Source organism: Condylura cristata, unplaced genomic scaffold, assembly GCF_000260355.1.
Source record: "Condylura cristata isolate star-nosed mole 26May11 unplaced genomic scaffold, ConCri1.0 scaffold00006, whole genome shotgun sequence".
NCBI lineage: Eukaryota > Metazoa > Chordata > Mammalia > Eulipotyphla > Talpidae > Condylura > Condylura cristata.
The window spans coordinates 41,415,175-41,433,160 of NW_004567107.1; the positions used below are offsets into that span (position 1 = coordinate 41,415,175).

The 17,986-nt window shown below is 35.9% G+C and overlaps 1 protein-coding gene across 1 annotated transcript in view; it reads right to left on the bottom strand.

Moving 5' to 3' along the window:
* The window catches only part of LOC101634294 (histone-arginine methyltransferase CARM1-like), a gene marked incomplete at its 5' end in the record, with an annotated part of 146,709 nt that overhangs the window by 23,211 nt on the left and 105,512 nt on the right, over positions 1-17,986 (bottom strand). The window contains 2 exons of the mRNA XM_004678001.1: positions 6,192-6,282; positions 11,404-11,581. Of these exons, the coding sequence (XP_004678058.1) occupies positions 6,192-6,282; positions 11,404-11,581 (269 nt within the window). The remainder of the gene's footprint in view (positions 1-6,191; positions 6,283-11,403; positions 11,582-17,986) is intronic.

The window sequence follows — 17,986 nt, forward strand, 5'->3', positions numbered from 1 at the left end:
GAAGCACGGAAAAAATTGTATAGAAGTGAATTTTCAGGGTGTTGAACTATTGAGGCTAACATAAGTAGGACAGAGTAGAACCCATTGATATGAGGCACTCAGCATCCAACATTCTAGCAGGACACTAGGGTGTCGTTTTGAAACTGGGTCATCATGATGGTTTCTGCAGTCAATGAGACAAGAGATTCTGGGATTTCTGGGAAAAGAGTATTGAGGAAATGGTCAGAAGGCTCAGGAAGCAGAGATGCCACATGGATTTACTCTACAAGACCTAAAGACATTCCAGCTGATAGTTCTTAGAAAGGCCCAGGAAAGTGTCCTTTCATAAAGGTAATGGGGAATGAACCAGTGAGAGAGAAGTCACTTCCACGTCTGTACAGAAGAGATAGTGATGCTGGCATTAAACTCTGCTCCCAGAACATAATCTGGATATAATTTTAGAATGTCAGAATCAAGAAAGCTGTAATTAACTTGGACAAGCATGACATAATCACAGTGTTGGGAAGCAAGGCTGCAGTGGTAATCAGGATACCTTGACCTACACGAACTGGTGGGTGTTGCTTATAGATCCTCCTGCTGTCAGAAGTGAAACAGACGCAGTTGTCAAGGATAGTTTCAACATGTATAGCAAAAATGTTAGTTACTGAGCACCATGATATGAGCTGCCAAAATGGAAAGATTAGTCCCTCCTGCTTCGCCTAATTTCCAGATCTAGTTTTCCTGAACTGATTTATGGACCCAGAGACCACAGGCCCATGACTGAAGTGGAGACCCCAGCCCTTGAGGAAATTCCACCACAAGCACAGATGGTAAATATTTCCCAGTTCTCCATAGGGACCTGTTTCTATGACAAAGCAACTGTGCTGGAGAAAGAACACCTAGAATTTTTGAAGTATATTAGCTAAGAAGTAACTACTGATACCTGGGAACTGTGAATGCCATAGTTAGTGAGGGCTTATGGAGGATAGGGAGTAAATGAAGTTTTGGATCAAATACTCTCACATGCTTTCCAAATGGGTTCATATTTAGCCCGTGGTTAGTTCTTCAATCCCTGATCTATAATTAGGCAAGATGCATTCAACATCTGGCAGAACGCTTATACTGGTCTGTGAAGAAAGGGCTATTATGTAGGAAGTTTTAAGTAGAGGACAGGATCTATCCCTAAACCTAAAACTTTCCCATCTCCAGGGAAGTAATTCTTTTGAATATTAATCTAATTTATGATTAGGAAAATTGTATCTCAGAGAGATTACATAAAGTTGGCCAAGGTTTTACAGCTAGTGGCTGACAGAAATAAGAAGTGAATTAAGCCTGGCTGTACAGACTTATTCACCCAGATTTTAACTATTGCCTGGCTTTGCTCATGCTTTTATATTTTATAACCATTATAAATGAGATAAAGCAAACTATTCCCTCTCAAATTTCTTGAGAATATTTTGTTGCTCCTCTTAATTGATCCTATGTATATATTTTTCTTGATTTTAGAATTCACTCATTTAAGTCATGGCCTATATACCCTGTGAGTTCAATATTTTTTAATAATGCCAGTAGTACCCGTCATATAAAGAAATTTTGAATGTGAGATTGGTGGTTCTTCATAATTGATCATTACTTTCTGGGCATACTTTTAAGAATCTTCATAAGGGGAAAGAGATTTTCATCAAATAAAAAAAGAAAATTACTAATTCTGTAGGTACCTGTTACTAAAAGAATGTAGTAATCTTATCTACTGAGAGCCCTGTAATTGGTTATTTAGAGGACGGCATATGTGCTTACTATATACTTAAATGAAAATGAATTTTAGTATTAAATTCAAATTGAAAAAAATAAAAACTAAAGATCAAATGGAAAAAGTGAATTCATTAAAGAAGTAAAAGAAGTTAATACCATACTTGGGGTAGGGAATCCCTTTTCAAAATGAAGAAAAAGAAAAAAAAGATAAAAAAATTGGAGATCTAGCTACAAAATTATTTTAACTTAGTTTTAAAATATATTTATATTTTAAATGTAAAAGTATATAATATAAAAATATATTTAAACTTTTAAATATTTAACTTAGCTTTAAAAACTAAGTTTTTGGTTTCAGCTTTTTTGCAGTAAGAACCATAACAAAGCAGGTTATAAGGCAAATTGAAGATTCAGAAAAAAAATACAACAAAGTTTTAATATCCTTAATACACAGATTCTTATAAATTAACACAACTATTTTCCAGTCAATAAAAGTAAATTGAGCAGCTACCATAACCTATGCTAGATTTGGGGGGCCTAGCAGTAAACAACAGCAAATCTTAATGGAACTGAGTCTCTAGAAGGGACACAGACAATAATACATAAATAAAAGCATAGTGTGGCAAAAGACAAGTGTTACAGAGAAAAATGAAGTGAGAAGCGGGCTTCAAGAAGAAGGAGATGATCATTTTTAATTAATGACTTAGAGGTGAGGACAAACCACAGGTCGTCTGTGTTTCAGGCGTGAAGTGGGATCATGCAGGACATGTACAACGGAAATAACTAATAAGAAGACCAGAGTGAGAGATTAAAGGAGGAGTAGGAGAGGATGCCAGGGGACGATCAGGGTGGAACTAGATCATGTAAAGCCTCACCATTCTTTTTAAGAACTTTGGCTTTTACTGTGCATAAGATTGGAAGCCTCTGGAAAGTTTTGAGCTGAGGAGGCTGAATTATGTGTCATCAAGAGCACTTTAATTGTTTAAAAAATGAACAAGGAAGCTATTGCAAGAATAGCAAGGGCATTTTGTTTCTCTTATTTTGTCTTTGTTTTGTCTTATAGGGATCGTCAGGGGGTGGTGGTGAAGAACAGGAGTTTGCCTTGAGATATGTTCAATTTAAGATGCCCAAAAGCTATCTAAGTAGACTTGCCAATAACGTACTGAACATCCAAAGTCTGTGGTGTGAGGAGCAGTCTGGGCTGGGAGTGAGCAACATAAAGATTATTTGGAATCAGAGACTGATTGAGATCAATAAGGAAGTGTGTGCTCACAAAAAGGGGAAGACATTTAACAATAAAACCTGGAGTCAGTCCAAGGTTAAAGATTTGGGTCATGAGGAAAACTCTGCAAAGGAGATTGAGAAGTAGGGGACTGGAAGGAGAAGAAAAGCAGGTTTCGGCTTCAGAAGGGAAGTGAAGCATTAATAGTGTCAGGTACCATAGGAAAATCAGGTGAGGACTGACACTTGGTTTTATCTGACGATTTCATTCATTTAGTCCATTAGTTATTCCTCTCGTCTCTCAGCTCATTGCCTCAGAATATAGCCAATTCATTTTTTTAGCCTTCCTCTCTCCCCTCAACTGCCATATCTACTTTACCTTATCTCATGGAATTCATGCAATTTCTCCCTATATTCTCTGGATCAATGCAACAAAAAGCCCACGTGCTAGCAGTCTCAGCAGAAACCTCATTATAAAGGGGTGGGAATTAGGGAAGTAAAGACTGTGCATTTTGAAAACAAAAAAAATTTTAAAAAAATTTTTTGTGTTGTTGACTAAAAATAAAACCATTCAAATGCACCAGCTATCAAAGAAATAAAGATTAAAAATAAACTGACCACCATTTTTTTTTTTTTTTACAAATCAAATTGGCATTTAAAAAAACATATCCCTTATGGATAACACTCAGCAGACATTCTCATATACCACTGGTGGAAGTGTTAATTGGCAAAACTTTTCTACAGGGCAATTTGGCAATCTATAAGAAAAAAATTTTTTTAAAGTTCTTTCTTCACACCTTTTGGTCTAGTAACTCATAATTTATTGTAAAGAAATAATCAAAATGCACACCAAGTTTTTCACAAAAGAGTGTTCACATTAGCATTATTTCTTCCAGAGTATGAGGCACAGTTCTATAAAATTTTACAGCCTTTTAAAACAGAAGTGTAACCTGAATGTTGCTTTTTAAAGAATTTATAGAATTAAAATAGTAATTTAATAGAAAATAATAGCAAAAAGATTAAATATAATAAGAAGTGTGCAAAATCTAAGTGGAGAAAGCATTAAAATGCTTCTAAAGGACAAAAAAAAGGTGTTTGAATAATGTCTTTGGCTGGGAGAAGTAACATTATAAAAGTGTCCACTGTCACGAGATAATTCAGAATTTATTATTAATCTTGGTAAAAAAATGAAGCCTTTATTATTGTTATTTAGACAAACTGATTTTCAAGTTCATATAGAAAAATAAACAAGTGCTGGAAAATAATACTCCATTAACCTCTGTACTTCTGGATCAGCAGAAGCAGTAACTACTTTTGTTCCAAACTATTCCTTCAGGGATGCTTGTATAGTGAACATATTCGAAAAGTAAGAGAAAAGCCTCTGGAACAAAAACCAAGTTTGTTTATTATTCAGTATAATAAAGGTATTATCTCTATCTGAGACAAAATTCTGGAGGGTATATTGGTCCTTATAAAAAAAATTTGGGTTCCTGAAACCCCAAGATTTTTCTCCTATAATGTGAAACCTTCAATCTTCAGCCATCACCCTGCAGGAGTGGAACTCACAATAAATAACTATACCAATTAAAATAATGTAATACTTAATATTGGAGCTTCAATCAATAAATTCTGAGAGAGTCAACAAAGAAATAACCTGCAGCAAAAGAACATTTGAAAGCTTGTTGGCCATGCCAACAAGGTGCAGTCTGTGAGAAGCAGCAGTCAGATGGTGCTGGGAGAATTCACAAAGAAGATGTGGCTGCCAGTTACGCCTTGAGTCATACCCAGATGATCAAAGGCTCCTCAACCCTCCATGTTTTGGAGGATACATTCTGTCTACTGCTCCCATAGTCAGCATCATTTTCAAGGATATAGAACTGAAAGAGCAACATGCTGTTGAGAACATCAGGACAGTTTATGAGCCCAAAGACCTCTATGAACATTTTTTTAGATTATGGTGGGCAGATGCAGAGACCTATTAATCAAGGCAAACCTCATATCTAAGTTCACTTGCTTATTAAAATTGCTGCCTACTATTTTGGGGTTGTCTGCTTTTTCTTCAATCTGTCTTGAAGCTCTATGTCTAGGGGTCAGTTTGAAAACCCACAAATGGTATTTGTGCTTTGATTGCAATTTCATAAACAAAAAGAATAGAAAAACCGAACATATATGAAATGAAACTCTTCATTATTTCTGCACAGCTTGAGGTTCCTGGAGTTTTTCTTCCTTGAAAAACATTTTATGAGAACCTACTGCTTCATAGGCCCTGTTCAGGGTTCTTGGGATATATTACTAAACATAAATAAAATTCTGGCTTCAATGGGGGGTGTGTGGGGGCAGTATAGTAGGGATACAAATAATAAGCAGTAAAAAATGAAGTGTATCTTTTATGTATAGATAAAACAGTGGGATTACAAAGAGAAAAACCCAGATATCACTTTGGATATATTTGTGTTGGAGGGGTCTGTACACCTCAGCAGGGACCATCAGCTTTCATTTTAGTGTCCATCCTCATCCACCTGCCAGCCTGTGCCCTCACTCCCTCTTAACATGTAGCATTCCTACTCAACACTGTTTGTTCTGTTTTGCCCTCCCAAGAGTTCACTATCTTCCAATATCACCTTCCCAAGGGTCCAATTTTCCTTCCCTCCTTCTTATAACAGCTTTCTTAGAAAACATTGTCAGAAGGCATGTTATTTTAGAATTGTCAGATGTTTTGTATTAGCTCTTATTTTACAAATGAAGAAACCAAGTCTCAAAGGGAGAAGGGAAGGGCCCTCAAGTTAAGTCAATTAGTGAGAAAGCCCCTCCAAATCTCATCAGTCACCAATATCCACATAAACTGACTGATAGGTTCTCTGACAAAGGCACCTCCTAGTAGAGTCCATAGATCTGAGCCAAAGGAATGAATGGTGCAAAGTGGAAAGGAAGGGACTGTAGGAGGAGTGGCAGAAGTCGTTTTTGTAGCAGGGTAGACTTTTGGGTGTTTGACATTAAATACATGGGTCCCCAATTAGACTACTCAATGCAGGGAGGCTTTGATCCTACAGGGGACATTTGGCAATGTCTGCAGACATTTTTGTTGTCACAACTGGGCAGAAGGAACTGTCAGTAGGCAGACATTGGGTATGCTATACAATATTGTAGGGAACAGGACAGGTAATCATATGACCCCCATGTGAGTAGGTTTAGAAACTCTAGTTTACGCTAAATGAAAAGGAAGTGAAAGAAGAGAACATTACCAAAAGTTGGCTCTGGAGTAGTGTTCCATGTAGAGCTGCTCATCAGAAAAGGGGGCCAAGTGGATATCACTGAACGTCGGGAACATCATTCCTAATAAGCAAAAGACAACAGTTGACGCCGACTGCCTGCTCCCTGACAGTATGTTCACGTCTCACTTAATCAACCCCACTGTTTAATTTTATTTCACCTATTATACAACAGGCTAAAATATGATTTTACCTCAAAGCAAAGTTGAGAAAATGAGGCAGAGGTCTGGAGGAGATATAAAAAGTGATACCAAAACAAGTCACAGCTATCTACTGAGAAAATCTCGTAAGAGTCTCAAGTGAAGCACTGACCTGGCATGCTGGTATTCGTCATCTCAGCTTTTGGCTTTTACCCTTTCATTATGTCCTGCACTTGGAATCTTGGGCACTTTGTTTGTTCTCTACATATTGTAAAATCACTTTTGAAAATAAACAACATTCCATCATCCTATAATATTTTTATTCTTTGGGTTTGTATTCATGACTTGCCCTTTTAAGCACTGTTAAAATATGTTTTTGGCGAGGTTCACCATCCTCTATGCTGAGAAACCTACATCTATCTCTTGTTCTGAAATTTACACCAGGGGAAAGGCAGATTCTCTAGTGGACAAATAAAAACCTAGACTTGCCTGCCTGAAGCTGGACCTTTCTGAGTTGGTGAGCCTGGTGATCAGCATTATCATCCAAAGGAGACTTTTTTGTAGTCATTTACTAAATTGACATGAAAGAAAGACGGAATATTAACCGTAATCAGAAATGAGGATTGCCTTCAAAGCTGGAGACACTATTAACTAATAACAACAATTATAATAATGAAAGAAAAGACAACAGCTAACAGTTTTTGGTTCTGTTTATTCTGCCTTGGAACTGTTTTTGTGAGTTTTGCATGTATTTAACTCAATTAGTCCTCATAACAATATAAATTAGGTTCTATCCTTATTCCCATTTTATAAATGAGAAAACTGAGGAACAGAGGAATTTAAATGAGTAGGCCATAATCACAGAACTAATAAGTGAAAAAGCAAAACCCACTCTCACCCACTGGCCAATAACCTCATATTTTATGCCCTCCTCAATGCCCATTAAAATAGATTTTTTTGGGGCCCTCCCTGGTGGCGCAGCGGGTTAAAGCGCTGCACTAAGAAACTACAGCACTTCCACATGAGTTTGATTCCCACCTGCCCCGGGACGACCACATGGCAAGGCGGACCTCTCCTGGCCCGCCCGCTTCTCCCCTTAGCAGTGTACTTCATAGTCAATCTGCCTGTTCTGCTTCCCACTCTGTCTCTGGTGAATCCTCTCACCCTCCGCATCTCTGGCCTGTACCCTAGTTCTGTACGAATAAGCGGGTCTTTAAAAAAAAAATAGATTTTTTTGGCCCTCCCTGGTGGGTTAAAGCACAGCACTAAGAAGCTAAAGCCACTTCCGCATGAGTTCAATCCCCACCTGCTCCGGAGGTGATCCACATGGTGTGGCAGACCTCTCCTGACCTGCTTGTTGCTCCCCTCAGCAGTGTTCTTTGTCAGTCTGCCTGTTCTGCTCCCCACTCTATCTCTGGAGAATCATCTCACTACCCCTGCATCTCTGGCCTGTACCCTAGTTTATTTATGCATAAATAAATAAATCTGTAAAAAAATAGATTTTTTTATTTAGGATATTTTCAGAGGTGGTCAGAGAAGGAGAATGATAGCTATACCATTTGCAGGTCTCATTCTAAATCTCTAGTATTGGTGTCAAAATAAGTGCTTGATGATTTTTCAATGTCAAGGCAGAAGGAATAGCCTGAGGGAAGTATTTAGTGCCACTGCTTAAATAAACTTGAGGAGCTTTAGAGGAGACTACTCTGAGCACCAAGGAATTGCAGAGATAAATGATAAATGAAAGGGAGGGAATCAAAAGAAAAATTCAGAGTTAAAGAAAATGAGACTTGTGATTAAACATTTTGAAAGTCCAGCCTGAGAATTTAAAATGTTTTATGCTAGAAACACTGGACATAGAGAAGATACTAAAAGTTTGCAAAGAGAAAAAATGCATACACTAAAGGATCAGGGGTGGTTTGTGACAGGACTTTAACAGCAGCAGTGAAAACTAGAACCCCTAAAAATGATGTCTTAAAAATACTGAGCAAATGTGTCAGAAGAGATGTTATGGATAATGGGGATGAAGGTGGGCGTGGCCATAGGAGAGTAGGATGAGAAAGATCTCTTGGTGCTAGAATAGATCTATATCTTGATGACTGCCATACTTGCAAAAACTACATAAGATACAATGGCACAAAACTTAATCATTTTACTGATGTCTATCTCCTAGCTCTTATAGCATAGGTATGAAAGATACAAGCATTGAAGGATGCTCGGGGTACTTGTATTGTCTTTGTAAATTCCTCTGAAGCTGCAATTGTTTAAAAATAAAAAGTTAAAAAATGTGCATTTTTTTTGCAAGTTAAAACTCCTTACCCAACAAAATAATACAACAGCTCAACAAAAAGTAATTTCTCAAGCACCCTTTCTCTAAGTTATTAGAGAATAGCCTTTGCTGAAATGATGATCTACCCAGGAAAGAAAAAGGTAAAAGAATGATGATGGAAAGTCAAAGTAGCCATGTAGTATGGCTGGAGGGCAACCTGTTCATTCCTGGTAGAAAAGGACCGAGAATTACAAAGAAAAAACATTGATAGGACAAGGTAGACATGTTGGATCATGGAGCCCTTAGTCATAGTGCATAGAAAACACAGCTAATGAGAAAGCAAGGCAATAAATTTCAAGAAAATTTCAAAAATGAAAGGGAAAATACAAAGTTATATGTATTTAGTATACTGCTTCATTCAGCACAGAACAGCATTTACATTGTCGTAATGATATAAGTATTGACTGACTTAAAAAATAATGATCTATGTTCATGGTTCCTTATATTAAATTCTGAAATTCAAAAAATTTTGAAAATTTTTTGTACATATGCAACAACCATCACTCGGTAGTCAAATATGACCTGAGCTGAAATGAAGTCTCTTTAAAGCATTTATTTATCCTGTTTAGTATCCACATTCATGTGTTTTGTCGCAGAAACATGTGTTTCATTTTGGAGTGTTCCATTGGATCCCACTGGAAATGTTAAGTAATACACACAGAAGACTGTATTACATTTCCAAAGTCCTTCATATTCTAATTCTGAAACATATCTGGCCCTATGGGTTTGCATTGAGTACCTGCATAAATATGTTGAGAGGGTGATTCAGAAAAGGAAGAACCTGCTATGTAAGAGAGCTAACTTCTCCAGTAGAGAGTGACAAGAATAGCAATATAACTTGTATAAAAATTTGTAGATAAATAACAGAAAAAAATAGCAAATAGGGTGGAAGGGATAGTATTTCGAATGACGTCCCAGTATAGGGGGAAATTTGACAGAGGGTTACTATTTCTTCATTAGAAACCTTTTTGACTTTATTTAATGCTGTCAACTATGTCTTATTTTGATGAAAAACACAAATAATTAGAAAAGAATCAATCATCCTTCCCTCAGGAACACACAGGCTAGGAAACCAATAAAATCAGTATTCATTTTCTATTGTCTAGTTAAATATGCATAGCCCAACATAAAATTTCATATTCATTTTATATCTGTAGGGAATTGGATGCCCAGATATTAAGTCTAAATATTCAGTATTCAGTTTAGAGGAACTTAAATAGATACATGATAACTATGCTTAAAATCTCACACAAAAAGAACTTAACTATTTGGGAAAAACTCTAGGAAAATAAAAATTCTTTCCAGGGGCATTAGAGAAGAAATTCAAGGAGCTCTGTTGCTTTACTTTTTCTTTTCAATTTTACCACAAGAACACAAGGTTTCCAAGGTCATCCCTGGTTGTTTTACAAGAGAATCCTAATGAGGATTTTTTTTTTTTGCATTAGGCATAGTTTGCTTGTATATTTATTTACTTTTGTGTTTTTTTTAAGTGTCCATTCCAAACCTCTAGATTTTTAAGCTTGTAGGCAACTATACATGAGCCTTCAGCTACTTTAATATATACACAGTTCAAGAAGGACTTGCACACTTCACAATTTTGCATTCACTGGGTATCAAAGTAGGGTACTACCAGGTAATTTCGATAAAATTGGGGTAAGGAGCTACAATTCACAAGAAAACAACAACTTTTTTTTTTAAATTGATGATCAGTCATCTTTTATGCCTTAACTGGAACGAAAGTATTATTGGAATATTTCCACACTGGTGCAGAGTAGAAAGTTGGTGTAGATGCAGGAACTGTGAGTGTAGGCCTCAGGATAAGGTTAAATCCACAGCCACTCATTAGAGTTGTGTCCTTGCCAAGCTATACTCCCCCAGTGAGTCTCAGTTTTCTCTTTAACTGACCATTCTGATAGTGGCTCTCACTGACTCTAGTCTCAGTCTTGGTACTATCAACATTTTGGGCTAAATCACTTTTTGATGTCCTGTATACTGAAGGGAATTTTGCAGCATCCAAGGACTTTATCCATTAGATGCCAACGTACCACTTTGTCCAGTTATGAGAACCAAAAATGCCTCCAGACATTGCCAGATGTGCGCATGAGGGGTACAAATCATTGAGAGCTTCAGTATTAACTCTTCAAGTACATTAAACACCTTCATCATTCACACTCTCAGGGTTTCATTAAATAATGTATGCAAACTGATAAGGACATGCAAACAGCTGAAGAAAAAGAATACTGGGTTTCATATTAATATCACAGTTACACACAGAGGTCACAGAGGAAAAGAGAGATATACTGTAGGAAAATAATTTGTCAGAAAAGAACAAGCAGACCCCAGATAGTTTCCCATATTACAGAAGGTCAACATCTGAAAGGGCTTTACAGGTTACTTTAAATAATGCAGTCAAGGAAACCAAAGTCAAAAAGCCAAGTGTTAGGCCAAGTTTGTCTAGAAAGAAAATGATAGAAACAGGAAACAAAATGTAACTTAGAACTAGTCTTCAACACCATGTTGAATTTTACGTGGCATAATGCCCTCTATGGTTGAAGATTAGTTCACTTGTTAACGAAAAATAAGAGGAGAAAGCAAGGATTAGTGTAAAAGAAATGTCCTCTCCTCTTTTCTCTCTAATATAAGTTTTGGGAGAAAAGAGTATGGCAAACTTGTATGCAAAAGCTAGTATATTTTCTAGACCACCAATTAGCCAACTCACCATTTGATTTAAGCCATTTTTTGGAATGAAGGTAACTCTCCAACATCCTTTCATTGAACAGCATGTATCCCATTGGTTCAGAAATTATCACATCTACAGCCTCAGGGAGTGAGATTTCCTCAATTTTCCCTAGCAAAACAATGATCTTGTCTGAAAGGCAGTTATTTTTCACAAGTATCTAAAAAAAAAAAAAATAGGATATTACTATTATACCGAATCTCATGAAAATCCTAAATTTAATAGGTTAAGAATGGACAGTACAATAAGGGTGAGAGGGAAGCAATACATTTTTTTCATAAAATCTTTCAAAAATAAACTTATTATTCTTGTTGCATTAACAGTTCCTGTTTGCTATATATAGAAAATACCAATATGTAACAAAATCATCTAGAATCATGTCACATTCAAAAGTAACTATTAAAAGTTTGACATATACGTGTACATGTGATTCTGATAAAGTTACATATATATGTAATTTGGGAGGGTTTTTTTTAAATTATGGTTTCAGCTTATTTCCCATTGTTTTATCTACAATAAAGATGTCAAGAAGCTCTGTACAATAATCTTACACAAATTAATGATTCTAATCCTTATTAAATTATCACTTGGTCTTTTGATTTAAAAAAACTAGTAATTCCATATTCATTAATTAACCTTTCCTTAGAAGTGCCTTTTACAGATTTGTACTCATTTACTTTGATGCCCTCTTTATTCAATTTAATAACTTTGAATTCTCTTTAAAAGAGGGAATTTGAGGAGAGGTGTATTTAATATATTTTTATATATTTCTTCTCAATGCCAAATATGATGAGATGATTGCATTATTATAGTTGTCTACTTCCTAGAAAAATATTTCCTAATAAATCGATTGATTCAGTATCTTATATGCACTAGCATAAATACTGTATATTCTTCTTCAGATATGGTTCCCATGACTGTTAGATCTTTGCTCAGAGACCTTCTATTTCCTATTTTATAACTTGATCCCTCTTTTCATAATGCATGTCATGCATTTGTCATATTCCTAGTGCTGACTCACAATTTATGACCTCTAGTCCTATCTCCTAACGTGCTACTCACCAACATGGACCCAATAAGCTTCAGAAAGGTCTTTTTTTTTTCTCATATTATATTAATTTTTGAATAATTTACTTTTACTATGGCATTTGGGGTGTACAACATCATACTTCTATATGCACTTATGCTTCACACACTTTCCACTAAAACACCCTGCTGATGTTGTACCCTCTTATCTACCCCCATGCCTTCTGGTAATCATTATTGGGTCTAAGAATTATTTTTGCTGTACTTTGCCAGTTCATTTTGATTATAGTACACAAATAAGCAAAACCATATAGTAACTTTCACACTGGCTTAAAAATTTCACTTAGCAAAATCACCTCAAGGTGCCAAAATGTGTCATTTCATCTCTTTCATCTCTCTTAAAAGTCTTCTACTTGGCCCTCCCTGGTGGCGCAGCGGGTTAAAGCACAGCACTGAGAATCTGAAGCCGCTTCCGCATGAGTTCGATTCCCGCCTGCCCCGGAGGAGACCACATGGCGTGGCAGACCTCTCCTGACCCGCCCGCTGCTCCCCTCAGCAGTGTACTTCGTCGATCTGCCTGTTCTGCTCCCCACTCTGTCTCTGGTGAAGCCTCTCACCGCCCCTGAGCCTCTGGCCTGTGCCCAGTTCTGTATGCATAAATAAATAAACCTTTAAAAAAAAAACAAAATCAAGTAATATCTGATTTAAAGAAAAATACTTCAAATGTAATCCAATATTAACATTTATTATATGCCAGGGCTCCTAGAACTGCAGTCAATCCTCAGTGCGCACTGGAAGCCCAGATAGTGGAGTTCTGTAGAGGAAGGTCTCAAGGGTAAAGCTCTGGCACCCTGCTATTCTTTGTGATTTCTCCTCCCAGGGGTGCCGACCCATCTGACTGGCCCTGAGATGACCCCACTGTGGTGACTGTCCAGACTACGTCTTTACGTATACTGTCTCACTTGTGTCTAGCCACACCTGGACTTCCCCTCCAGGTGCTTGGTCATCAACTCAGAATCATCAAATGAAAACCAAGCTTAATTCTTCTTGAAATACTAGTCATTCCTATAAACTTCTCTCAAAATCTCTACATAATCTTATATTTCCTTGATCTTCTTTTGGTTGCTAATGTCCAAATCCTCAACATCCTAGAGGTATAGCAGCTTCCCCCAGATAATCAGTTATTATGTTTGCTAATTTCTACCTTCCAGGTATATCCCATTTCCACCTATCTTTTCTGCCTGCATCAACTTGACCACTTCCTAGTAACTTACTTAAAATCTGGAGTTTAAAATTAGCATTTATATAATAAAACTAATAATAGGAGTGTCTATTTTAAAGGGCTGTTTGGGGATGAAACTGGCTAAAGTATATTATGTGTCAAAATCACGATTTTAATAAGTGTACTGTTCACTAAAAAAGAGAAATACTGATGAGCAAAGACATAAACATAAAAGCTACTTACATTCTTATTGTCTGGACAGAGTTAGGATGTATTCCTAGAAGACATGTGAGTGTATCTGTGTTTCTAAAAATATGTATTTTGCAGAAATGTCTCATTATCTTTTCTTCATGGAATACATTTCTAGACAAGTTTTCCAAATATCTTAATATCATGACACACATTAGAAAATAATTATTGCACACTGCTATCAACAGGGAGAGCTGCTAGCAATCTGAGACAGCTGAGCTAGGGATTCACGCCACACTAGATGCTCTCTAGCTCCCATCACAGTCCTGGACATCAATATCCAGCACCTTGGTACTCGGAGTACTTATTCAGAGGCTCTATTTTAGACATATTTCCATTAATTACTCTACAACTTATTTTTACTGACTGTATAGTATTTTTATCCACAGAGATACTTGTGTTACTAAATATTCAAATATACAAATTTTCATTGTAATAGTGCGTTGACAAATTATAATACATTTAAATATGGGGACATATTTCCACTAGTTACTTCAAAGTTAAAGATAAGGAACATCTAAGGCTTTCTTTTCTTTTTTTTTTTTTTATTTCTTTATTTTTGTGTATAGACCAGTTTGTGTGTGTGTGTTGGGGGGGGGGTAGTAGTGAGAAGATTCACCATAGATAGAGTGGGGAGCAAAACAAGTGGATATACTGAAATATAATGCTGAGGGACCAGTGGGTGACACAGGAGAGGTCTGCTGGGCCATTTGTGGGTTAGCTTAGCTCTCTGGCCGGGGGTCAAGCAGTGGCCACTTTGGTGGTACCACTAAGATTTAACCCATAGGCCACCAAGAAGTTCTACTTTTAAGGGTTTCTTAATCACACTGCTCCACTGTCTGCCAGAAAGTTAATTCATTCCACTTCTATATTTTAAGCCCTATCTATATTCTGTTTATGAGATGGAAAGTTATTTAAACAACCTCAGTTTATAAAACTACATTGGGATGTTAGTTTTTCTGTCTAAGTTTTGAAGGAGGGATCAATATAGAGTATATTCAAACAGGCACAATATGGACTTCACATGGAGAATTTATAGAAAATAATCCTAGACTCTGGAATCCTCAGAAAGAGCAGAGAAACTACTTGAGAGAAGACCTTATGAGCTGTTTGAATGTAGGTTCCTTTGAGCTGGCTACTAACTTTCCACTCATGGACAACTGTGACCTATTTGCTGTTTGTAAATCACAGTAGATTTCCTTGACTATCCATGGACAAGCAGCCGTTGGGATGCATAGGCTGCTGCTGACCTGATTATATGACTAACTCTATGGGGGTCTCAGAATAACTCTGCTTTTGATAGCATCGTATACTTTGCTGATGCAAATGTCTCTTGCAATATGACCATGATCTTCTCCTCAAAAACTCTGTCCCCCATTCCAATCCCACTCTTCAGACCTTGGACCTCATACCATTGTCGCATGATCAGCTTTTCCTAGTCTGTATACTTTCAAAAACTGCTCCATGACTGGTGTGCTTCATTCATTATCTTTTCTGCTGCAGCAAAGCAGCAACATTAGAAGGCAATTTTGTGAAAACTAAAGGCAATTTTGCTTCTCATTAATTTCACTGGTAAAGTAGAACATATAGAAAAGTAAACCAACAGGTGTGTCTGGTGGTCATCATACCTTGTGACTTTTAGCCAAAAACAAAGAACATTAGCTCAGGAATTTAAAGATATGGAATTTGGTCCTACCTTTATTTCCAAAGAGCTTTATGGCCTTGGAGAATTCATTAAAATTCTAAATTTTTCCACAAGTTAGAGTTCAAAACTGAAATTGTTCTGCGGTTCCTTCTATTTCTAACATTTTATACTTAGAAGAAAGCAAATTTCTTCATAAGTGTGTTTTAGTAATATGTGAACTCATGATCAAATAATTTTGGAACTTCCTTATATATCCATCTTACAAATTGACAGAATCCAACAGCAAATTAATACCTTTGATAAAGTAACAAAACTATTTTACTTTGGTTAAGTCAAAGACATCCAAGCTTATCTGAATACTTTGTTGGTTACCTCTCATAGGAAACTTATAGGAAACAATGAAAACAAATATTTGATTGTCTTAGGTTTGAATAACATTTTTTTGACCAACACATTTGAAAATAGGACATAAACTCAGTAAGAACAGGTAATTCCAGATACAAGACACAGTATTATTTGAGTAAGTCTTATTACCTCCCCTCATCTTTGGTTTACAACATTTCAATACAGATGATTTTAGGTTAACCTATCACATCATACACCTTCTCCCCAAACTGAAATTAACTAAAGCTATCTTTTCCAGGAAAAACTGAACTTCAATATTTCTCTCCCACTCTTGGAAAAGGCCTCTAGCCCAGAGAAGGCTTCATTATTCATTGCTGCACAGATTTTCCCTGTGTGATTTCATCTTTCTCTAAGATCAGGCCAGAGGGATATATTTTATTCCAGATACAAGCTCTTTTCCCCAAATACCATCAAGATACAAGTAAACTCACATCACATCTTTGTTTTGATCCTGCTTCCTTGGTATTTAATTGGCTTTGAAAGTCTGTCAATAATTCTATCATTCTAACTTGTTGCGTAAGCACACATACATGCACACACACGCACAAACTTATTTAGGTGATGGTGGTGCTGGAATTCATCTTTTCAGTATCACAGTAACATCAAAGATAGACAGGGCAGTAATCTCACTGGTAGGCTGCTCTGCTTGTATTAATCGGGAGTTTTTTCATTGAGTTATGTGTGTTTAATGTATTTATGCTGTTCAGTTTGGAACCTTAATTGTTCTTCAAAACCATAGGAATTAACACATTCTGTTTCAAGGCAGAGTAACATTTCTGGTGGCAAGAGACTTAGGTAGTAGCCTTATGTCCCCTACTTACAAGTAAGATTACAGCCAAGACACAATTTCTTGAAAGCTCATTTCTTCATCTTTATAATGAAAATAGTAATAGCACCTACTTCTTAGCATTATTTCAAGGATCAAATCAAATGAGAATGTACAAAAAATATGTAGATGAAAGAGACTAGAAATTAAATAGAATAAGAATTTAAAGATAAGATGATAATGAAATAGAATTTGAATTTAAAGGAAAAAAATTAAGACATAGGAAACAATGCCACACAACCAAATAATATTAATATATAACCAATATACAAGGAAAGAATATTGCCATTGGAAAACCATTTGGCATTATTCAATCAACTCAAAAATTGCTTATCCTATATCTTAGACATAGTACCCAAAAAAAGTATATAGCCTAGATTTTGAATGTATATACATGATAACCTCCACTAATTTTTTAAATAATAATATTGGTTGCTATAAAATAAAAATTGTAAAGTAAACTAGAAAAAAAAATTAATAGGGAAATTAATAAATAATTGGTAGTATATCTGTACTAAGAAAAACATTAGAGATACAGGTATTAACACATTTTGATAAGCAGAATTTTAAGGGGGGCAGAAAGCAGACTGCTGAAGAACAGGTAGCATGATTACTTTTATAATAAAGGTAAAATGTATTTAAAAGTAGCTGACTGATTAGGATATATGGAACTATTATTTAAACTCCTTTGTTAAACTAAAAACCTCACAACACTGGTATCTTCATAGGAGTAAATGGAGGGGATGGATTGTGGAAGAGGCAGGTAATTTTAATAGTTATATTATGCTACTTCTTAAAATGAAGTGAGAGACATATATGTGTATTTGATTAGTTTCCTTTACACCTTTTATTTATATTCACTTTCATTTTTTGTATGCATGTCATATTTCATAATAGGAAACTTAAAATAGTGCTATTAACAGAAATGTTTGATGTTACTGCAAAAAATGCAGATTTAAAAAGATAAATTAAATTTTGCAGTCCGAAAGAAGATAACAGTTCAAAGCAAAGGAGAATAAAATTATCTTACAAATTTAGAAAACTGAAAAAAAAAAACTCAAAGGTATATTAAGGAACATTTCCCTGATCTGTTCACAAAAAAAAAAAAAAAAAACAAACCACAAAGTATCCAAAGAAAAATTTTAATACTGTATTAGTAACATGAAAATACTCTTCTAAAATTTTTTGAATT